Source organism: Rattus norvegicus, chromosome 16 (assembly GCF_021556685.1).
Source record: "Rattus norvegicus strain SHRSP/BbbUtx chromosome 16, alternate assembly SHRSP_T2T, whole genome shotgun sequence".
Classification (NCBI taxonomy): domain Eukaryota; kingdom Metazoa; phylum Chordata; class Mammalia; order Rodentia; family Muridae; genus Rattus; species Rattus norvegicus.
In genome coordinates, this window is record NC_141549.1 from 27,712,501 (window position 1) to 27,737,095 (window position 24,595).

The 24,595-nt window shown below is 42.5% G+C and overlaps 1 protein-coding gene across 21 annotated transcripts in view; it reads left to right on the forward strand.

The window, feature by feature from the left end:
• Psd3 (pleckstrin and Sec7 domain containing 3) overlaps nucleotides 1-24,595 on the forward strand; it is a 557,293-nt gene that overhangs the window by 141,980 nt on the left and 390,718 nt on the right. For 8 of the 21 annotated variants that reach the window (XR_015639411.1, XM_087588282.1, XM_087588279.1 and 5 more), the window contains exon 1: nucleotides 23,666-23,894. The exons of 12 other annotated variants lie outside the window; for them this stretch is intronic. Coding sequence is in view for 6 of the 9 variants with exons in the window: in XM_087588279.1 (XP_087444405.1) it covers nucleotides 23,874-23,894 (21 nt within the window). In the remaining 3 variants the exon portion in view is untranslated. 21 annotated transcript variants of the gene reach the window in all.

A 24,595-nucleotide genomic window follows, 5' to 3' on the forward strand; every position in this document is an offset into this window, starting at 1 on the left:
TTGGATGTGCCTAGTGTAAACGTTCCTCTTCCCAATTCTTGCCCTCCTCACCTTGCTTATTTATACTTCTGTTCCCTCTTCTTTTAGGGTAGCACTGGAGGAAGTTTTCCTAGTCCTTCCTAGTGTTAACTCATCTCCCTGTGCTCTACACTTCATCTGAGCTGCGATGTCCTGTCACCTGTTATTTGGCACAAGTATTATATGCTTTTACGTTTCAGTAAGTGTGCAATTACCTACAGTGTGTGGGTATACAGTAGATAGCATGATGAATAAAATACAGCTATTACTTAGGGGAAGATGATAGCACGATCCTGACTTTGACTGTATGGTAAATCAACACGACATAACAAATAGTTCTGTATGCCTTCACGGGAAGGAGCAATTACTCTGATTGGAGATTTATTTCTTCTGCTGCTCCTAAACTGGTTTCTCCATTCCAATAGCAGAATAAATAGAAAGGGCTGGAATCTACTAAGAACCATCATTTCCTTAATCTGATAATCCATAAAGAAAAGATAGATTGCCGACCACATTGCAGCATTGTATTTGATATTGGTAGATAGCTGATGAGCAAAATTAGGGACTCATGGGGTTCGGGGATACCAGAAATTATAAACTTTTATCACACAAATAAGTGTGAGGTATGTTATGTGTCATGATGAATGAGGGGTGGGCCATATGAGAGTGCATAATAAGACATATGGACTCATCCAACCAGACAGACACATCTTCTTTGTGGGACAGTGAAACTAAGAACTGAAGAGTGAGTTTGGCTGCTGAGGCAAAAATAGGAAAGAAAGAATGGCTTAGAGGAAGTACACCCCCAGAGGAAGCCTGACCCATGTGGAACCTTTATAGAGGAAAGAACCTGATGAGGTCATGGGCCTGGGAGGAGGCCTACGTAGGGAGCCAGTGGGACGGAAAGCAAGGCACATGCAGGTCAAGTGGAACCATCCCAGACGAAACGGTCTCTAGAGTGGCTTAAGAAGCTGAAAGAGCTTGAAGGGGCTCGAGACCCCATATGAACAACAATGCCAACCAACCAGAGCTTCCAGGGACTAAGCCACTACCCAAAGACTATACATAGACTGACCCTGGGCTCCAATTGCATAGGTAGCAATGAATACCCTAGTAAGGGCACCAGTGGAAGGGGAAGCCCTTGGTCCTGCCAAGACTGAACCCCAGTGAACATGATTGTTGGGGGGAGGGCAGTAATGGGGGAAAGATGGGGAGGGGAACACTCATATACAAGGGGGGGAGGAGGGGTTGGGGGATGTTGGCCTAGAAACTGGGAAAAGGAATAACATTTGAAATGTAAATTAGAAATACCCAATTTAATAAAGATGGGAAAAAGAAGAAGAAGAAGCTCTCCATCTCTAAGAGCCATGAAGACACGGAAGCTTTGCCCAGAGGGCTGCATGAGCAGATGCGGGGTTGGGTATTTAGCTCAGTGGTAGAGCGCTTGCCTAGCAATTGCAAGGCCCTGGGTTAAAAAAAAAAAAAGAAGAGTCTAGCTGCACCTTAAGGATGCTACAGAAGAATTTGAGTCAATTGTGATAGACCTGGAGGAGCATTCCCCTCAGCCTCCAGAGTTGTGAATTATAACTTCAAGTTTTATGAGGACAAAGATCTTGAACAAATGCTTTTATCCCTGAGCCTTGGTATCCATTTAAGGAACATGGAGACAGTTGAGAGAATATTTAGTGACTAACTCATAGTCCATGGGGGTCTCATGTCATTTTCATTTTTTTCTAACCCCCAAATCCTTTGTTTTACTAGTAGGTGGACATGTTAGTGACACATGTAAAATTATGGAGCCTATGACATTTCTTCTGAGCAGAGAAGATACTTAAGCACACTTCAAAGGCACAGATGTGGTCACGCCATTTAATTTTTATTATTTATTTTTTTGTGTTCATGTATGTGTGTCTGTGAACGTGCCCAAGGAAGTGAAAGAAATTATCAGCCCTCTGAAGCTAGAGCTCCAGGCGGTTGTGAACTGTGTGATGTCAAGAACAACACGTGCTCTTTACCGCTGAGCCATTTCTCCAGCCCATCACTTAATTTTGGTTTCTTTTTTTTTCTTTTGCAAATTACAGTCTTCAAAAACTGACTTAGCGGAGCTGACCCAGAGTCCTACATCACACGCACGTAATGAGCTCTGGAGCAAAGAACTAGTGTAGTCTCCAAAGCAGTGTCTTAAAATCCTGGCTCATTTCAGGTGTTCGCCTCCCTGTTAGGCACTGACTGGAACTGTAACTTTCAATGGCTACATTCCTTCCCTTTTAATAGTTTTTCTAAGCTCTATCGATGGCAAATAATCGATTAACAAGTAAGCTGAAATGCGTCAGAGATGGCTCAAAGGCAGAGAGCTTCACTTTAGAGCAGTGCTTCTCAACCTTCCTAACCTGAGACCCTTTAATACAGTTTCATATGTTGTAGTGACCCCCAACCCTAAAATTATGCTTGTTGCCACTTCATAGCTATAATTTTGCTAATGTTATAAATCATAACATGAATATCTGATATGTAGTTTATCTAACATAGAACCCCTGTGAAAGGGTCACTCAACCCTCAGTTAGAGAACTGCAGTCTTAGAGGCTCATGATGATTTGATTCAGATCCATAGGAAGTAAAACCGTTGTGTTGTTTGTAAGACTGCAGTCATGGGAGATATTTTCCTCTCTTCTTTGAAAAGATAATCTCAGTTTAGAACCATTTAGAGAGTAAATTGTGCTCCCTCTGTTGTGCTTAAAAAAAAAAGGGAAAGAAGTGATATGTTTGATGTTGCAGTAAGGTGTGGGGGAGGGGGGTACCACAGTGGGCCATGCTGAGGCATCCTTTAGCCCATGAGGTACCAGTCACAGGACAGCATAGTATAGAATAGAGTTTATTTGGGGCATGGGGAAGGGAATTGAGGGGGTAGTAGAGACAGAGGGAGGCGCAGAGAGAGAGAGAGAGGGAGGGAGAGAGAGAGAGAGAGGGAGGGAGAGAGAGAGAGAGAGGGAGGGAGGGAGGGAGGGAGGGAGGGAGGGAGAGAGAGAGAGAGAGAGAGAGAGAGAGAGAGAGAGAGAGAGAGAAAGTAGAGGCCAGCCATGAACAGATGGAGAGAGGAGGGAGGTAACTGGGGGAGACAGAGGGTAAAGAGCAGGAGCAAGAGGAGAATAGAAGGGAGCAAGAGAACAAGAGAGTGAGGAGAGGGCAAGCAGCCCCTTTTATAGTGAGGCAGGCACACCGGGCTGTTGCCAGGTAACTGTGGGGCAGAGCCTAGACTAAAAGCTAATATCCTCCCAATTCATGTTACTACCCTAACTAATACTACTGTATGTAAACGTGTTTGAAGATGAGGTTTGTGAAGAGGTGAGGAAGGAAAATGAGGTCACCAGGAATAACAATAATGCAATCTGACAGAAGTCACCTGCAATCTTCTTATTCAGGAGACCGTGGCAGGAAGATCATGAGTTAGAGGATAGCCTGGGCATACACACAGCAAGTGTGACCCTGATGTGGCACAGGGAACATCCATTGGCAGTCTAAGTCAAGAAGCTTCAAAAGACCAAGCCTGCTGACACTTGCTGCCTCAAGAACCCTGAGAAAAAAATTGCTGTCAGTAAAACTTACGTCTATCCTACTTCTCCTTAGCAGCCGCAGAAACATGTGATCTCATGCAGCAATCCCAAGTTTATGTGAAATGAGAAGACCCGATTATGCTTCCTTGTTCCCCTGCCCGTGCAGAATAAACAACACTGGTTTTCTTTATTTTGTGAATGGATCTACTTAGAGATTCATAATCAAATTCTATCCCTCCAGCTTGCAGCTCAACAAACATTTTACAGTTCTGCCTTTATTGGCCACTTGCTGATTTTAAGGCAGTCCTAGTTCTTCATAAGCTAGCACATCGGTAATTAAACCGTGCAGAGTACATAAACTATTCCCTCAGTGACTGAGTGCTGGAAGGCTCTATTACCTATCCATCTTCACAAGCTAACTGCTTTTTACCCGTGCACAAAGCTGCAAGCATTTCTTCAGACATCTGCCTTTCAAAGGTGTGGACTTTAAATGGGGAAACAAAATACACACTGCCCTCATAAAAGGGTCCTATAAAAGCCTCTCCAGGTGCAGCCATGTCTCTTTGAAGAGCCGAGGAGGTTGACTCCAGTGTCCCATTAGGCTCCGTGGTTTATTTCAGTCCCAGGGGGAAGCCAACAAGTCCATTGGTCTCACCCTGGCTGCCACTTCTGGCAGAGACTTCTGGAGAATGAATCAGAAGCTGTCTGTCCTGGCTCTTTGAAGTCTTTGAATGCGCACACTACTTGTTTCTAGGTTCGGGCAAGCTAGGGCTACTTCGTCACCCAGGATGGAAAGCAAAATTTGCATAGTGCTTCACTTTTCAACAAGTCTAATCCAAAGACATCCAGCCACCAAACTTGAAGGTGAGTAGACATTACCTGCCACCAGAAACTTCGGACCAGGAAGCCTACCAGTCCAAAACATGGCTCCTAGGACAGGATGATAAGTCAGTTTCTGCCAGAGGACAAGTATTGCGGCCTTCGGGAGGAGAGGGACAGATCTTGCTGAGTAATTCATGTCACTCACCCCAGCACTGCTTCCGAGTACTTCCTTGTGCCAGGTGTTATGAGAACCTGGAAAACAGCAATGAATCTTGGGCTCCGCCCTTCGGGCTCAACAGTGTAACTTAGAACAAGCTAAAGCTGTTTACTCCACCCCTCCCCCCACTCCCAGCCTTTAGCTCCCTTCTCTATGTCTTTTCCGCCATTCATTTGTTCTCTGCACACCCCCTCTCCCAGGGTTTCACTACTGGCAAGGCTCCAGGAAGAGAGGTGATGCCTAACCGGGGCACCAATCCCCAGTGGGGGAATTTTATCATATAAACAATATTGATCCTTGTCTTTAATGCCCCTCTAGTTCAGGGATCCCAAATCCCTGTGTGTAATGAAGCCTTTACTCTGAACCAGCGGCTATACCCTAGAGGTCCTGGGAAAATATTCTAGAGCTCGGGAGCTGCCAAGGTAGAGAGGCACCTCAAGGCTTGGCAATCAACAGTGAAATTTGTCAATAGCTAATCCGAAGCTGACTGCCATTGCCTCTCTCTCTCTCTCTCTCTCTCTCTCTCTCTCTCTCTCTCTCTCTCTCTCTCTCTCTCTCTCTCTCTCTCTCTCTGCTTATGTTCTTAAGTACCTTGTCTACTCAAGCACCTGGCTTATTTTCTACTTCCTGAAGAGATTTATGGCCGCATTTCCATAGGAATAAAAGTCCTGCTGGCATCCAGCCCCAGAGAAGCAGAGAATCACTGAAAAAAATGTAATTGCTGGCAGCTGTTTGCCCCAGGGCTGCCAGCCATAAAATTTAACCCTTAATTATCCACGTGTTCTACGGCAGAGACCCCTCTTGATCTAAGACAAGTGTTCGCCACAGTCCTGTAATAGAGGACTGTATATCTGTCATTACCCATTTTAAAGTCTTTGCTTCTGTGGCAGGAGTAACCAGCCATTTCACTTGTTAAGACTTGAACGATGGTGAAAGCTCGTTTTAAACACTGTTCAGCCATGTCAACAGTATTTCTTTGAAACTTCTTTTGTGAGCTGCAACAAAACCTTATCAGCTCTTACTGAGGAGTTCGCATCTGGGGCTTTATGCAGTAATCCAACATTGCATCAAACTTGGAAGAAAAGACAGTTTGGTTTGCCTTGAAAATTCAAGGCAAGGTTATACTGTACTTGGGCATTTCAAGAGGCAGAACAAAAGGATAAAGGACACAGTGCCAAGATTGAGTAAGAGTATTCAGTGCCCTTTGTTGAGTCTGACCTCATCCAGAGCCATGGTTCTGGGAACATAGTTTATTTGTTCAATGAGAAAGGGAAAGCTCAAGAAAGGAAATTGCTCAACGCTAAAACAGTGAATACATGGAGATCTCCATGAAGCCTAAGCCAACAAGGTCAAGTTCCCTCATCCCTACACAACACAGTGTTCTTATCTCCTATGGGGTCATCACAGTCAGCATTCATTTAATGAACCAAACCTCAAACTCATTTTAATTATATCAATGCCAGATGTGGCGAAAGCAATGGTGCTTATGGGTTAAAGGAAAACTATTCAGGCTCTAATACTGATCACACTAAAGTTGGCCCCCAGAAGAGGTGGCTTAGTGGTTAGAAGCATTTATTGAGTTTGCAGAGAGACTGGATTTGGATCCCAGCACCCACACGGTAACTCACAACCACCTATCACTCCAGTTCCAGGGAATCCAGGGCTCTGGGTGCACAGAAACTCATGAAGACACACGATTTATTTATTTTTTAAATCTTAATCCAAGCAGGCCTTAATTTAACTGGGAATAGCTCCCAGCATATCAGTGCTCCAGCATCACAGTGTTTTGTATAGTACCTGGAAGGCAACTCAGCAAATCTTCAGAGCTGCTCTTCGCCCCCCCCCAACCCGAACCCCAGAACTAGATTGGTGATTGGTCTCTCTCTCTCTCTCTCTCTCTCTCTTTCTCTCTCTCTCTCTCTCTCTCTCTCTCTCTCTCTCTCTCTTTTAAATTCTTTTCATTTCTAGGATTTTCTTTCCCTTTTTAGTGGAGAAACCATTACTGAAGCGTAAACTGTCACCTCTCATTCTGTACAGAGATGTGATCTTTGTCAGTCCTAGAAAACAGCTACTTAGAACTGCTGCTTTCAAGAGTTCTGTGCTGTTGCTTGGAAACAGCTTTTGTTTGTCCAGGAAAGAACCTTGGCTGAGTTCAAGGGACTTCGGCTACCGTCTTTTCTCAACCGCCTCAACACTCCCAGTGAATTAAAAATAAGAGATTTGAGAGGGATATAAAGAGATACCCAGGTCTTTTAGTCAAAAATTTTCACGGTGCCCTGCGTGTATGCCTGTGCACACACATGCCACGTGTCTGTGAATGCATATATGTGCAACTGTGTATGCCTTGCAGAGGTCAGTGTGAAATGTCAGGTGTCCTCCTCTACTGGTCGTCACCTTACTCCCTTGAGACAAGGGTATTCACTGAAGCTGAGACTTGCTGTTTGTTGTTAATATCCATTTGGGGCCACAAGAACCCTAGTGGTGCCCCTGTTTCTACCCATGTCCCTATCCTCAGTACTGGGGTGACAGGCACGTGTGGCCAAGCCCAGGGTTTTACACGAGCACTGGGTATCGAAACACAGAGGTGCTCTTATCTACTGAGCCATGCCTATTAACCCCTCCCCCCATTCTGCTATGAATCAATATTATTCATCACATCTGAAAACCGTTCTCCCTATCACCTGCAAGAAATAAAATCACTTCTTTCAAGCATTTAAAGCTTCTTACAATTTAGACTTTATTTTTCTTGAAAGTCTTATATGTTCTCCTTGGATAATGCATGTGTTAGCATATAACCATCCTAGTTTCTTTACCCGAATTTTATTCATCCCTGAAGAACTTTGTCTATGAAGCTTTTCAATACCATAGAGCACAGTTCCAATGGTACCTTCCTTTCTGGGGTTTCCAATATCACAGCCATTTTCACATTTTATTTTCATTTGTTTGGCTTCACTAGACTGAAAAATCCCAGAGCAGTGGTTCTCAACATGTGGGTCACCACTGTTTTTGCAAACCCTGTCTCCAAAAATATTTACATTACAGTTCATAACAGTAGCAAAAATTACAGTTATGAAGTAGTAACAAATAATTTTAGAGTTGGGGTCAACACAACATGTGGAACTTGTATTAAAGAGTCTCAGAGTTAGGAAGGTTGAGAACCAATGTCCTAGACATTGACATGGACAATAAGATATTGTTGGACAGGGCTGGGGATTTAGCTCAGTGGTAGAGCACTTGCCTAGCAAGCGCAAGGCCCTGGGTTCAGTCCCCAGCTCCGAAAAAAAAAAAAAAGAAAACAAAAAAGATATTGTTGGACTAAATTAGATTATGGAATGTATTAATAAAAGAAATGATTGTCAGGTGTCAGTGATGGTACATGCCTTTAATCCCAGTGTTTGGGAGGCAGGGACAGGCAGATCTCTGAGTTTGAGTTCACTACAGAGTGAGTTCCAGGACAGTCAAGACTACACAGAGAAACCCACTTTCAAACAAAACAACAACAAAAACCAAAAGGAAAAGAAATGACAGTGAGGAAGAACAGTTGATAATTTATATTTGTTTAACTGCTACATGGGGTTGCAGAGAGAGAGAGCTCTATGGTTAAGAGCATGTATTATTCTTCCAGGGGACCTGGGTTTGACTTCCAGCACCTACACAGTGGCTCACAATCATTTATTACTCTGATTCTATGGGATCCAAAGCCTACTCTTAGCTTCTGTGGGTGCCTTTTAGAATCTGGAGCCCATATATACATTCAAGCAAAACATTCATCCATATAAAAATAAATAAATAAATGTAAAAGTAACTTTTATTCACCAGAATTGTTGTCTCAGAGACTTACTGCTGAGTAAGTTCACCCTTTCTAGTTCTTTCTGGACTCTAGCTGTCTGGTTCAACTCAGATGTTCTGGGGCAAAGCTCCTCTCCAAGCTGCCTGGTTCAGATTGGCTTTTCTCAGCATCTTGTTGAATTGCTCTGCTTGGAAAACCACAAACTGAACTGAAACTGACTGTAGGATTTGAACGAAACTGAATATAACTGTATGAACTTAATCGGACTCAAATGAACAGCACTCACTGAACTGCCTTCCTTACTGACTCACTCTGCCCTGTTCTTAAGTTCCTTCTCTTTCCTGTCTGTTCTGAGATTGAGTGGATCCTATCTCCGGCTCATCCGGTCAAATCTTTCTCTGATTTGTTATTTTGTCTGCCCCTCAATTAGATGTAACTTTTTTCAAACACGGCTGCTTCCTTGTACAAACTAATTTTACCTCCATTGTTTGGGTTTAAACTGAGGGTGGGTCTGTATTCCAGCCAGAGGGATTCAAGGTGTGTCACTCCAGCCAGATCACACAGACCTCTTTGAATGTGATCCCTTGCCAGAGCAGCCAAGTTGCTGGATTAAAATTCCTCTACAAACAAACCTTTAAAAAGAAATCACTACTACATGTAAAGGACTGTACTAGAAACATTCTAGAATCTATATAATCTCATGTAAGTTATTCAATAATTATCAGGATTACACATTTATAGTTTAGTCAGTGGATTTCAGGATAGAATGACTCATTTAGAGTAATTCAAGCTTACATCTATATCCCCTGTAATCTCCAATTCTCAGACTCACAGCACCAAGCCAGGCAGCCCAGAGAAGGTAAATGAGACACCTGAAGATACAAGTTGTCATTAGTACACATGCACCAAGAGGCAAGGAAGATGTGAGGTGGTGAGGACCAGGGAGGCATAATAAAGAGAGAAACGATAAAATGTGATAGGCGTTGGCCAGGAGCTGCCAGATGGAAAAGTAAAGCAAACAACAGCAGATTCCTAGATGCTACCTGCATAACCCAGGACACGCTTGCTTCTCATTGTGACTGCATCCAAGTTGCGTAGTGGCTCTGAGACCTGCCTTAAGAGTAAGATGTAGTCCTGACACAGGATTCCCTCATCAACACAGGGCCTGTGGTTTTGTCAATGGACCTATGACAAGGAAGCGTGTTGAGCAAGAAACAAAAAGCTTCAGGTCTTACAGAAAAGTCATACATACGTGGTTAACATCTGTTTGGAACCTGATGTAATGTATTGCCACAGTATCCCCGCCCCCACCTCCGTTCCCATAATCATGTACCTAAGAGTAACCTACAGAAATAACAGGCAGGATCCCAACTTGTTGGTTTCTTTACCAGACAAACTCATCAAGTATATAAGGGATATTGGCAACTGTACAAAACAAGCAGCACCCCAATTCCATAAAAAACACTGAGATGAGGGGGTGCTCAGTAAGCTCTGACTTCCAAATGTCACAATGCACGGAGAAGTGGGACGGGGCATACATGTGTACATATGAGTAGTGAGTGCGGGTTTGCTTGAAGAGTATGTCAGGATCTCCATTCATATGGAAGCCATAACTCCACATTGCACTGAGGAGCACATGGAAGGAAAATATCTTTCTGCAGAATGTAATCCTAGAACGTGGGTCAGCTGGAAAATCACTTAGGAATTTGAAACCAAGACGGAGTGCAGGCAGAGGCTATAGGGATAAATGTCCTCTGTGCGTCATGGGGATCTAATCCTCTTTCCTTCTCTTCTGTTGTGAAAGTTTGTTAAACCACATGTTCATTCATCTGCTTCTCGTTTGTTTTGTTTTGTTCTCATTTAAATACATGCACAAAACCGAGCAGTTTTAATAAAGAGAAATTCTGTTTTCTCTTGAAGTTTCTTTGATGATGCGGTTCACAGAAAGCTCTGAATTAAAAGAAAAAATGCACAACTTAGAGAGTCTTCACTGGGATTTAAAACAAATGAAGTCCTGATTGTCCCTCTGTGTCATTGTTTCCCCTTTCAAGTATGTTCCTTCAGTCTTTTGATCCTCTCATAAAACCACATAGGAAAAATTCAGTCTTGAAATAGTAATAACAATTATACTTTTTTTTTAACAAGAGAAGATAATTCACCAGAAAACTCTTTTTTTTAAATATTTATTTATTATGTGTACATCATACAGCCTTCTGCTTGCATGCACCCCTGCAGGCCAGAAGAGGGCATCAGATCTCAAGACGGGTGGTTGTGAGCCACCATGGGGTTGCTGGGAATTGAACTCAGGACCTTTGGAAGAGCAGACAGTGCTTTTAACCTCTGAGCCATCTCTCCAGCCCACCAGAAAACTCTTACACACAATAGCCAAACAGACCCTAGTTTGGAGAGTGTTGGGGTTGATACTGACTCTACTCTTATCTGTTCTATGCTTTCCTAGTCCCTAACAGCTTTGATCTCTATGAATGATCCAGGTTAGTTCAGAAGGTGTAGCATTCCCCCAACGTACTAGCTTTTCCAGCAGCCAGCTTTTCAAAGTGAAATGACACAGTAGAGATTAAGTCACAGTGCATTCTGAACCGACTTCCACTTAAATTACAACTTGGATCTCTATGTAGAAATATTTCTGCATGGTTGTTCCCACCTAGTCTCTCACTCGATCTTCGGGGATTTGCATCACTTTTGTTTACAATGACAGAATGTTACAATGACAAATTCTTACCACAGACAGACAACTAAAATGAGTATCATGCAGTAGACACCTTCTCTATGGCAACACATCCTATCCATGATATCATGTGATAACATTCAGACCACATGAATAAACTCAGGTAGTACATTCACTAGAATAGCTCTGTTACACTTTGTCTGTTTCTGAGGTCCTATACTCCCTCATTTGGCTTCAGAGTTGGAAGACATAGTGAGCCAAACAGAGATTAGAGAAGGTGATTTTTTTCATAAGTAAGATGAAGCCTCACAATATATTTTAGCATATGATACTGGAAATCCTAGACAGTCCAAGAATAATTACTTGGCCTCATTCCTGATTTTCTTCCCTTTTCTGGAACACCACCAGTGGTAGGGGATATATTACTTCACAAATTAGCTTAGGTTGCAAGTTTATTACTTACATTATCAATACTATTCTGGTCCACAAACCCATATCCTCTTAGCAGGCTGATTCCAGTAGATTATGAATCTTAACAGGTCTTCTTGTTAGTTATCCTTTCTCCATCTCACCAGTGATATAGTCCCCACACTGCAGCACACAACTTAAAATGGTGGAAGATTTATAGGCTCCAAAGAGAAACCAGAGCATAAATCATCCTTTCAAAATGAGATAAGGCCAACTTAAAATCTTCTAAGGTATATTCTACTACACATAAACTCTAAATGCGTTGGATATGTAAAACCGATGTCCTTCTGACCTACCGGTCCTCTACGTAAGCACTCTCTTCTGATCACCTGGCTCTTCTTGCCCTCCAAGCATGCTGCACCATTTTTATGACACAACCTTTGTCCAAGTTCCCGGTGGTTGAAAGGCTCTTCCCCTGTGTCCCTTTTGCATCTTCTCTCATTTGGTTATGGCCGTGTACAAGTATTACCTCTTTGGACTGTTGTAACTGAGTGGTCCCCACCCCGAGTCATTCACAAACCATTCTTCTTCTCTATAGTTCAAGAACAGTGTCCCATTTGATGACACTTGGGATCTCACAAACTGACCTTTTCTTCCTCAGGTCCAACTCATCAGCACGGAAAGTTCAACCACTGATGTGCTCTGGACCTGAAGATTTCACTTTAAGTCATTCCTACAGGCATCGTTAAGATCCTTTAAGGCTCAGGGATTGAAAGATCATTTTAAACGTAGGAATACCAGTGAGGACCATAAGAATCCTTTGGTTGTTTAGGGTGACTCTAAGGATGGGTAAATTCTAATTGTGTAGCAGGAGGAGGGGCTGAGCTCAGAAGCTGCTAAAGAACATTGAGACTTGGCTCTTGAAGACTTGCAGCATTAAAGGGATGGGTTATTCAGAGAATAGATATGCTGAAGGTGAGGACAGACATGAGCTGCCAACTGAAGAGAATCCCAGGTCTGACCATCTACTCACTCCTAGAAATCACTTCACTTGTGGTACTTATTTTAGTAAACATAATCCATTTAAAAGGACCTAGCTATGCTGACTGTGATGGCGGATGCCTGTCATCACCACATTTGTACTACTGAGGCAGTACTGTTATTGCTTTGAGTTTGAGGCCAGCTTGGACTACATAGTGAGTTCCCAGGTAAGCTGGGACTCCAGGAAGAGATTCTGTTTCTAAATAAACAATAAATAGACCCCACCAAAGGTTTATGGTGTGATCTGCAGATAACTGTGGGTGTCATCATTTGCCAGTGTCCAAGACTGCTAGATTCCAGCTGAATAATCCCATGTCGACCTTGGTGGAGTCCAGCTCAAGGCACTCCGATCCCAGTAGCCTGAGGAGGTTAAATACTTGCACTTTGGTTGTTTTTTGTCTTTTGGGTTTATTTTTGTTGTTATTGTTGTTGTCGTTTACTTTTTCACTTGCAAATAAATACATCAGTGTTAAAGTTTAGGGAGTTGACCTAGAAGACTTCTGATTGGTTTTCCCACTTTAGATTGCATGAGATCACTTGAACTTCAATATTCTTGGGGACTCAATGAGTCAGGGTAAGAAGCAGGTAGAAAAGGAGCAGTGGTGGCTGCAAAATGTGCACTCAGAACAGGCCTGGGGACAATCCATATAGAGGAGAGGCTGATAGCTTGTCATTGTGCCCCATGTGCATGGTGAGTGGTTGTTTAAGTTGTAATGAATAAACATTACACAGAGCTTGGGAGGGTGACAATATTTTGAGGGAGATCTACAACTCCCCACAAGTAACCACTTGTGCCATTTCTGGAAAAATCCCCAGGAGGATAGTGTAGTTTATTTCCCCAGTTCTATATCTCCAACAATCTCCAGATCTTGTTTTCAGTAATATAAAAGTAAAAAGCACATCCCTAGCACTTGAACATTATAATGACCATTAATGGGTGTCCTTTTTTTTGCCAAGTCCTGTGGCAGAAGTCTGTAGTCTCAACTATTTGGAATGTTGAGGTAGGGTGATCAAATGTTCTGGGCTAGTCTGTGCAGCATAGTGAGATACCATGTAAAAATAAAAGGGAGAGCAATAGCCAAGACTATAGCTTAGTGCTACAGCTCTTGCCTAGCATGTGTAAAACCTCAGGCTCTATCCCTTGCTCTGTTAAAGTTCCACAGGAAACATCAATTCTCACTCTACTAGCTTTCTCTTTTGTTTGAATATTTTCTATTTGTTAAGATTAGTCAAGAAATAGACCAGAGGGTTGATAATTTGATTTACTTATTTGTTTGGCCTGTTACTCATGCTGACCTTGAACCTCTGGATTACAAGAATCCTACTTCTCACCATTCCAAGCATCTAGGGCTACAAGCATACATCACTGCCAATTAATACGTTGTTTTAGACAACAATTATTAAAAGGGGGGGGTGAGTTTAGAGATGGCTCAGTGGTTAAGAGCACTGACTGCTCTTCCAGAAGTCCTGAGTTCAAATCCCAGCAACCACATGGTGGCTCACAACCATCTGTAATGAGATCAGATGCCCTCTTCTGGTGTGTCCGACGACAGCTACAGTGTACTTATATATAATAAAATAAATCTTAAAAAAAACCAATTATTGTTGTTTAAGTGTCCTCCATAGGTCCACATAATTGATCACTTGTTTCCCAGTTGGTGGCACTAGTCGGAGATGTTATGGAAGCTTTAGGAGTACTGCCTTGCTGGAGGAAGGATACCACTGGGGATGGGCTTAGGAGGTTTATTGTTTGGCCCTGTTTCTTGTGTGCTAGGTGCCCCGCTAGCTTCCTGTCCTGCCAGCATCCTTCTCATCCATGATGCACTACATCCTTCCGGAATTCTAAGATAAAGTAAGTTCTTGGGGTTGGGGATTTAGCTCAGTGGTAGAGCGCTTGCCTAGCAAGCACAAGGCCCTGGGTTCAGTCCCCAGCTCCGAAAAAAAGAAAAAAAGAAAAAGAAAAAAGAAGAAAAATAAAGTAAGTTCTTTAGGTTGCTTTCAGTCATGGTGTTTTATCACAGTAACAGAAAAGTATCGAAGACAAAATTAACAAGTAATAATAACAAAAACCCTTCCTAATGTAAAAAAATGAGATTATTTCTAGTAATATATATTGAATTGGTCTATTCTGGCAATAAGCAGGGCACCACTTATGATAATTATATGAGAGGCAATTCTAAACACTGGGTATTAATAGTAACTTAGAGCTTTATCAACAACTAATTAAACACACTTATTTTAATTGGTTGCCATGGTAATAAATGGAGATACATAGAAATGTTTATACCTATCAAATTTATTCTTAGCTCTTGAGACATAATTCAGTTTCTGTAGTAAGTCATTAGTATGTAGTGCTATAAGTTGTTTGTGATGATAAACGAGTGTGCTTGTAGTTAAACGATTTGCAAATATGCGCAGATACATTTGCAACTGAGTATTTACAAAAACAATATTCATGTTTATTACTAATAAAAATCTCATTAATGAATTTGATAGCTAAATATAAAAATTTTAGTCACCGTGATTACTCAGATGGTAGGTCATCTCTCACGTTGGCTCTGGGCATTTATCCACCCTAAGAGTATACTCGTCAGAATGGAAGGGACCTCCAGTTTTTAACAGAAGGCCTATCAATGTCTAACCTCTGAGCAGAGGAATTGTGGGAGAAGGTCAGGGAGACATGCGTGTTGCACCCTGGTGAATCTAACGTAGTTGACGTACAATGTCACTCCAGGTGGTCTTATTGGAGATCTTTGTGTCCACATTTCTGGGGCACTCCCTCAGTTGCTTATGAGTTTACACTCTTCAGACTGTTCACCTCAGTAGAGAAATCCACAAAAAGTCAACTCTGCAGAGAGCTGATAGAAGACCTTGAAATTCATTATATTTTATAGAATAATATAATTATATATAGTATAATTCATTATATATTACTTTCTGCTCTAGTAGAAATCTTTCATTTTAGTAGCTTAACAATACAAAACCCTTTTCTTTACTTTCTGGAATCTGCGTTGACACACGTTCTGGCTGCTCTGACCTGCTCAGTAGACGGGGATTATGGAGTCTGTCTGGAAGACTGTGTTCCAGGAGTGCATCGCTTTTACTGACTTTCCATTGACCAGAAGCAGTAGTGGAGGCCCACCGGGATACCATCATGCTAGAAAATACAGCCTGCTTTCCTACCTAGGAGAAAACTGACCTGGTTTGACAAGCACGTTGGATTTTTTTTGACTCCTTGTTCTTCTTTATCATGAGTCCATTTCCAACAAGTTCTAGAAAAGGGACCTGAAAGGGAAATCGCTTATCTCTCCACATGTTTTTGTACCTCAAGTCAAAGTGGCCCAAATGCTATCGCAGGCGCCAAACCAATTTTTTTTTTTTTCTGATGGAAGTGACTCAGAATTTAAAGCAAGGCACCCGGTAGAAACCAAGGTTACAGAGATGGAGAAGATACTGCTGAAAGAGGAATTATAGCCTATTCTGCAGCACAGGATCATTGGGGGATTAGTCTTAGAATCTGGAGATAGTCTCAGATATTGACTCCAGAGTGATTCCTGGGTGCTCACCTTGTGTTGAACTCAGTTTGGCCTACCTTACAATTTACTTGATTTCAACTGCAATGTATGGGCTGGGGGCCTCAGTCCAGTCTCTGTATCAGCATTTCTCTCTGTCTCTCTCTCTCTCTCTCTCTCTCTCTCTCTCTCTCTCTCTCTCTCTCTCTCTCTCTCCCACACACATTCTGTGTGTGTGTGTGTGTGTGTGTGTGTGTGTGTGTGTGTTTTGCCCTGGGAGTTGGAGAACTTTCTGGAATTGGTTCTCACTTTGCACCACTTCAGTCCCCTGGGCTATATAGCTTGCCCCTATTTTAAGAGTTTTTACTGATACCGATCTCTAGTTATTTCTCCCTCAAGGTCGCCGGTGGTTTGGGCTGAAGTTTCCAGTGTGTTTTGAGAACCATTCTCAACCTGAAGTGGTCTAGGGCACCCACCTTTAGTCTCCTCAGCAGCTTCAGTTAGGTAGCGTTAAAGGGGCTCCTTTACGAGTCTCAAGGCACTCTTTTCACTCAGAAAGCCCCACAGATTTTAAGAGCTTTCTGCCAGGAACCAGGACAAAGACCAAATATGATGGTCAGAGAGAAAGTGAGCTGGGGCCTCTGTTCCCTGATGCAGCCTTCGCTGCGTGCTACTGTCCTTGACCAGAGAGCAGCGGCTTCCCTCTGCCATGCCATCCACTTGGAAACATTCCATTTAAATACACACCGGAATAGGCAATTTCCATAATTCATTCAACCTTGGGAAAAAATTAAAGTAACATATTGATTTTAGCAAAGATACATTTTTCTATGGAATCCCCCTTGCACACCAAGATTACTTTTGAAACCACTGCTCTTCGCTCGTTGAATCATTAGGGAAAAGTGTTTTGTGGCTGGAGGGAAGCAGGGACTTTTCTCCTCAAGTGTTTTCAGGAATGGTTTGATGGCACAACATTTTCTGGTTGACAGGGAGGATACGGGTAAAGAAGAAAAATGTAACTGTAATTGTGCACTCATGCCAGTACTTGGCTTTTGTTTTTAAGGTTGGTACATAGTACAGATAGACCTCAGTTTACTACAGAGTTACATCCCCATAGGCCAGTCCTAAGTTGAGTCTATCCTAACTCAGCTGGGTGTAGTGCTGTATGCCTGTCCTCACAGTTACTGGGGAGGCTGAGGCAGGGGACTCACTGTGTCTGTGGATTATAGGTCAGCCTGGATAATAGTAAGATTCTGTTTTAACAGTAACAAGAAAATGTTAAGTAACATAAAAATACATTGAACACACCAAGCTTAACAAAGAGCTTAGCAACTTGATATAGTGAAGGTGCTGTTTATCATCTTCTGGGCTTGTTTTGAGACATTCTTCTTTAGCTCTGCTTGGCTTTGAACTCCCGATCCTCCTACCTCTATCTCTAAGTGCTGGGATCACAGGCCAGTCTGAATTTCTGGCTAATTAGGAGCCTGTATTGTAAGAGTATTTATTGTTTCGCATATTGATAATCAAGCAAAGAATTTTTTTACACCCTTAAAGCACACTATCCGCTGAGTTTGTATTATTTATATATCACAGTCATCAAGTTAAAGAATAGTAAGTGAATCAGCTGGAGGAGACTATACTGTACTGAGAAGCAGTGCAGTCTGGGAAAATAAGCAGTGTTGTCTATTTATTGCCTTTCTCTGAGGTCAGCGTTCTGTGAGGCTGTCTATAGACTGAGTTGACAAAAATGGTCCAGGTCTGCCCCATCTAAATAGTATAGCCATCAGCACTATAGTATAATATGGTATAGTATAGTATAGTATAGTATAGTGTTGTATAGTATAGTATAGTATAGTGTATAGTATAGTATAGTATAGTGTTGTATAGTATAGTATAGTATAGTATAGTATAGTATAGTATAGTATAGTATAGTGTTGTATAGTATAGTGTTGTATAGTATAGTATAGTATAGTATAGTGTATAGTATAGTATAGTGTTGTATAGTATAGTATAGTATAGTATAGTATAGTATAGTATAGTATAGTGTTGTATAGTATAGTATAGTATAGTATGGTATAGTATAGTATTGTATAGTATATTCGTGGCTATAGCATGTGGGAACCTGAAATTTTAAACTTAATTTTCTTAAAAGTCTTTGGAATTTAATTGAGCATATGAATCTATTGAATTGAACATCACGGGGGAGTTGAGCAGGAGAACTGATTAAACAGTATTCACACATGGGTAGATAGATAAAGCCAAAAGTAGATGTATGATTATTTTGTTCCCCAGTGATATATAGCTACTGAGAGCCAGTCTTTCAGATATGACCACCTTAAAACCCAAGATCATAATCTGAACACTTTTTCATTGAGTTCTGTAGTTTCTTCTCTTATCTAAGCCAGCACTACATTTTACTTGGATTGTTTGAATAGCTTCCCAGTTCACCTCCCTGCCTCTAGTACATCCCACGGGGGATCCCGGAAGAGAGAGAGAGAGAGAAAAAAAGAAGAAATCAGATTACACTGTACTTTGCATGAAATCTTAAGGGTAAGTTAAAAGCCTAGACCCTTATAGCAACCTATACCTCCTGCCTTACCTACCCCTTCTTTCTTACTTAGCCCTAGGTTTACTGTGCTGAGCACACTCCTGAGGAAGACCTCGGGAATTTAGCACATTTACATATTTGCGTGGCTTTCATACCTCACCTGCTCAAGGTCCATATTCAATTTTTACCCACTCAGTGAATTCTTCGCTGAAAACTCGTTGCACCCACCTACTGGCTGTCTCAGACCCCAACTCCTTATCCTGCTTATGCATTTAATTTTCTTCCAGAGACAGCTTCATGTAACATCCCATAGACTTACCTTATTTTCTGTTTGCTCAAGTCTCTTACTTAGACTGTAAGCTCCTTGAGTGAAGAGATATTATGTGTATTGCTGTAGTATGTTAAGTGTACCTAGCACATAATGCATGTTCAATAAATATCATACAAATGGGTGAAAGAATAGTGACCCATATAAGCGATAACAGAAAATAAGTGGAGGTTAGATGTTAGTGCACACCTGTAATTGTACACTCACAGGTGAAAGCAGGAGTATATATATAGCAAGACCATGCCTTAAATAAAGCACTCATATTATTACTGTTTTTCTTACCACACTTAGCCTAAATTACTTGGGTCATAGGGAAAGGTGAGCTGAGTATTTTTGTCAGCACCTTCTGATCTGACATTTTTGAATTCCACAAGTCAGGCAGTATCTACTCTTTCGCCTTTCTTTGATTCTCCTGAGCACACTAACCACATTTTTGAACTTTGTTTCTTGTTTCTCACTCTTATCCATCCAGCACTCACTGGTCACATCAAGCAGATTTATGTTGACTTTTGCTCAGACATATTCTCTCGGTATCATTTTGAGCTCTTGAAATTCAAGTACAACACAATTTAGGTAATGTTGAATGTAGCTTGCTTTGCTACTTTTAAGGTTCTTTCTTTATTCTTTTCCACTTTTTTCTACCCTTTCAATCCCTAACACTAGATAGGAAAGGGAAAAAAAAAGGAAAGGGGGAAAGGAACCAACATTATTGTTAGACTGCTCTCTACTGATGTGGCATTGAGTTCCTTGGGGCAAGTTGATCTTCACCCTCAGAACATCATTATCATTATCACCATCATCATCTTCTTCTTCCTCTTCTTCCTCTTCTTCTTCTTCTTCTTCTTCTTCTTCTTCTTCTTCTTCTTCTTCTTCTTCTTCTTCTTCTTCTTCTCCTCCTTCTCCTTTTCCTTCTCCTTCTCCTCCACCTCCTCCTCTTCTCTCTCCTCCTCCTACTCTTTCTTCCTCTTCTCTCTCTCCTCCTTCTCCTCTTCCTCCTTTTCCTCTTCCTCCTTTTCCTCTCCCTCCTTCTCCTCTCCCTCCTTCTCCTCCTCCTCTTCCTCTTCTTCTTTGTCTTCATCTTCCTCTCCCCCTTCTCCTTCCCATGCTCCTTCTTCTTTGTGCATGACTACTTAATAAACTGTGACCAACAACAAGCAAACAACATCCACCAACCCACCCATCTCTTGGAGACCTAGCATTTATATACCCTCTGAAAATTCCAAATGTCACACAATTGCAGAACTTTCTGTATTTGGCAAAATCATGGTCCTGAGTCAGGTGCTGTGAGCAGCCCCATGTCCCCACACCTGGGATTAAAACAAAAGCATATTCTTATAATATTTCAGTGTTTGTTTTTTAAGGAAACCAAAATCCTCACTACCGTTGAATGGTTTTTCCCTTGGGTAGTGAAAAACTTTATGTCAACAATTATTTGTTGAAGCAGTATTACGGACAGGAGCAGGATCCGGAGGTAGAAATAGTTTGTATGTAGCTGGTGTGTGGTTCATGAAGTATCCCACCTAAACACTGAAACATGTGCCGAAGGCCTTCTGATTCTGCAGACTAATATTGTATGTGATTAGCTACAAACTCTTCTTTCTTTAAATGTATTGTCTAAGAGTCTTCATGAGCTGTGAAATAATCTGAAACAACTAAGCAAATAAAAATAAAGACTGAACTGTAGACTACAATGAGCATTTTTGTTTAAACATCTTACATATTTAAAACAAAATGATTTACACTTATGAATTGTCAGAACCTGTAACAGAGAAAAGAAAAATAAACCAATGAGTTGTGCTTAAATCCTAGGGTTTATATGTCACATGCAACTTTTCACATTTAGTTTTTGCTCTGCATTCCTTTCTATACCCAAATTAGTCCGTCAGTTACCTTGGCTTTCACCTGGGACAAGAAACTTGCCTTGTGATCCTTGGAGAGAGAAAATATCTATGGACTTGGGCATTCATATGCTAAGTATTCATACTCACTTGGTTCAAGAAATAGTGTTTGTTTAGCTTAACACCCTCTAATTCTAACTGAATTCTAATTTGAATATGTCACTTGATTCCCATTATAAATATATATATGTATATATATAATATTTGAGATTAAATTTATATTCAGAGCAGTGAACAACTCTTAAGTATAAAATTTGATGTTTTGATTAACATGACATCACTGGAGTAGAATATTTGCATACTCCTAGACAGTTCCCTTCATTCTCATTAAAACCAAACGTTACCACTAAGCACTGCATATGAAAACTTTGAAGTCCTGTGAAAGAAACTTGATAGGTCTTCTGAAAAATCTGACATCATACCATAAGAACACACGTTATTTTAATGGTTATGAAGAGAAAATTCTCTTAAGAGCAGAATAAATGATAGTAATGTAGGTGTAGATAATAAGATTCCTTTGTGGATGATAAAGTACTCTAAAATTAACTCTGGTGTTGTATTTTCCTGCTAATAAACTAAGAATTACTAAATTGTGAGTTTTAAATGGGTCAGTTTTGGGGCATATAAATTAGGTCTCAATGAAGCTATTAAGAAATCATTCCATATCAGTAATCAAGAGTGTGTAGGAAGCTGGTTTCAGCAGTACTTGAGAGGCAGAAGCAGAGGGAGGTGAGCTCTTTAAAGATTGAGGCCTGGTCTACATACATAGCTAGTTCCAGTCCAGCCAGAACTACACAGTGAGACCCTGTCTCAAAAAACAATCCCACCAACAACCCCCAAACAAACAAACAACAAACAAGCCATTTAGTTGTGTCGATTTTTGGAAATTTATATTGATTTTCTTTTTTTTTAATTTATTCTAGATAATCCCTCACTTCAATAGCCAGAATATATATTCCAGAATTTGGGCTCTTCAGACTGTTAGAAATAGTAAAGATTAGATATCTATGTGTTAACACTACACGGCAGAATCTCACCCTTTCCATTCTCCTTTTGACTTCTAGCACGGCATGTCTTTGTGTCTTCCTTGCTGTAGGTTTTCTCTTTCCCTCCATACCACATATAATAGCTTGACTCATGGTGCAAGTTAATGAAAGAATGCTGTATCGAGTAAGCATGTACCAACCCATGCTTTTGGGGGTCGTTGTTGCTTATCTTTTGGGGTAACATGGGGATGTTGTGGATTGGAACCAGGGCATGCTTTGTCTGAAATAGTGCATAGCTTTGAACTCCCGATAGCCCTCCTTCCTGTTTACAGAGGTGATTTCTCAGGTATTGACACTGAACTTGAGCACGATAGTGATCCTTTGAGCTGGGTTCCTGGATTTTCTGGGGACTAGTTCCAGGTCCCTTAATTAATATGCTAGTATACGCAAAGGCCTTCACCTTTCAGCATATATGAAGTTCTGTCTGAATTTATGAATTATGAGTTATTTTTTCAGGTAAAAGCCACAACATCAGTGGGCAAGTCTCAGGGCAGCAACTGCATTTTGTATCAGTTCTTACGATTCTTGTCAACACGATGGACAGGCTGGGAGAATCAAGGAGGCAGGGGTTTAGAACAGGGACAGAGGCGCTATCTCTGAGAGTTATGCAAGGATGAAGGGAAGAGCCACAGGTTAGAAATAGTCCATTAACTGGGATGCTTCCCAACCCATAGACCTGCCCTTACTACTGGTCTGGGAGGGGGAACCTGGATAGCAGTTAGTTAGTGAAGTTGGAATGGATTTATTTCATTTTGGTTCCTTTGGGGGGTACTCTAGGTTGACTTTGACAGCCAGAGACCAAAGTAGGTGGTTTACACAGATTTCCAGCTGGCCTGTGGGCCACCAGGAAATCTGACCCCTACCCCTTAATTCTAACATTGGTTGCTAGGCACTTCCCTCTGGTCATCTTCTGCTGGCCACATGGCTAAGACAGTAGAGCTGTAAGAGAATCAATCACAGGCCCGCTATACAACTGTCCAGGTATGCTTCTGCCTTAGGTGTGTGGATCTGGCACTGAACTTGACGTGGAACCCACTTTATTTGGAACAAGGCCTTCTTTAGACTGGACAAGCTAGTCCTGGCTCCTTGATCTCCAGTCTGACAATTGTGTTAACAGAGACCCACGAATAAGAATCAGCACAAAAGAAAAGTTGCTGGTTGGGACTTGGCCACTGGCCTCATAGTTTTTACCTGCAATATTGACCACCAACTCCTACATCCATACATAACTCACAGACTGAAACCTAAATCCTGAAAAGGGGTGGATTCCAGCCCTTGTTTCTGTGGCAAGGATCAAACAGGGCAGGGGCAGGGGTGAAACTCAGTGAAGTGACATTTCATTGCGGGGCAGTCTCAGTGACAGGGTAGCCATGGGGACCTGGAGAGCATGTATCAGGGTGAGACCTATTTCCTGGAGAAATGGGCCTTTAAAGTTGGTCTCAGGGATTAGAGCCTCTGGATGGGGCAGGTGGCCCTGAGTCCCCTCAGAGCCCAGTGACTGACGGTTCTGGCAGGGCCTGTGGCCCTGAGCGTCCTCTTAGGTGGACGCACTCGCTCCCCATAGCTGCGACCCTGAGGAGACGCACGGGCGCGCGCACTGGGGCCCAGGTGGGACGGCCTGCGCGCGGCGCTCTCCGAGAGGAAACGCCCGCGAGCGCGCCTCTCACTTTCCTCAGGGGAGGGGGTGTTGCGGAAGGAGACAAAGCAACAGGCAGCAGAGGGCTGCAGGACACTACTCCGCGGAGCCGATCCTCCGCCGCCACCGCCTCCTCCTCCTCCGCGCGGGGCACCGCCCCCGCCGCCTTCGCCTTGACGTTGCCGGGGCCGACCCGGGTGCTCGCCACGGTCTCGGTCGCTAACGCCGGGGTGCGCGCTGCCGCCGCCGCCGGCCGTCCCGGGGCGCGCAACAAAGAGCCGCCCGCACTCGCGCGTCCAGCCCGGTTCCCCGCGCCGCAGCCCGGCTCGCCCGCATCCCCCGCGGCCCCGAGCCCCGCGCGGGCGATGGAAGATGGAAGGAAGAAACGCCGCGGTGAGCTCGCCCTCTGACCCGGGCTGGGGAGAGGGTGTGTGGAGTGTGTCAGGCGTCCGTACCTGAGCCAGGGTTTCTTTTGCCTTGTCGTTTGCTCTGCCCCATCAGGATCTCTGGGCCACTTCACTTTGTGCCGTGATAACTATTTTTCTTTTTCTTTTCCCGGCTGTTTTCTTTCTTTGTGCTTGTTGGGGGACCCGAGAGGGCCAACTTTTTGTTGTTAAGGTTGCGGGATTTTAATTCACTCCTGCCATGTAAACCTCATCTGGGGAGGAGCAGCCTGAAAGCTCCTTCTTGCCTAATGGTCTATAAAGAAGGCAAGCGTTAGAGAGGACCTAAGGTGCCCATGCTAGTCTGCCAAGTCAGCTCTCAGATTGAGTGACTATCCTGTTTCTCTGTCAGAAAGAAAAAAGAAATCCCTTGCGTGGAGACAATAAACAGACGGGGTTGGGGGTTATTCTATGTAACATTTCCATTAGCTTTTAAAGACATAAGTGATTCTGTTTTACATGCATTTAACTTTTTGTGCCATATCTTGGCAACTGATGTTATGAAAAAAAATTGTAAAGCAGGCTAACACAGGTTAGAGGTAGAGTTTACAATGCTGTCAGCTTCCTAAGTAGTAAGTGTTTACTTTTGCCATTGCCCTGGATGTAGAAGGATGTTAAACACCCACCAGGCAGAGGATGTAATGGGCAGTA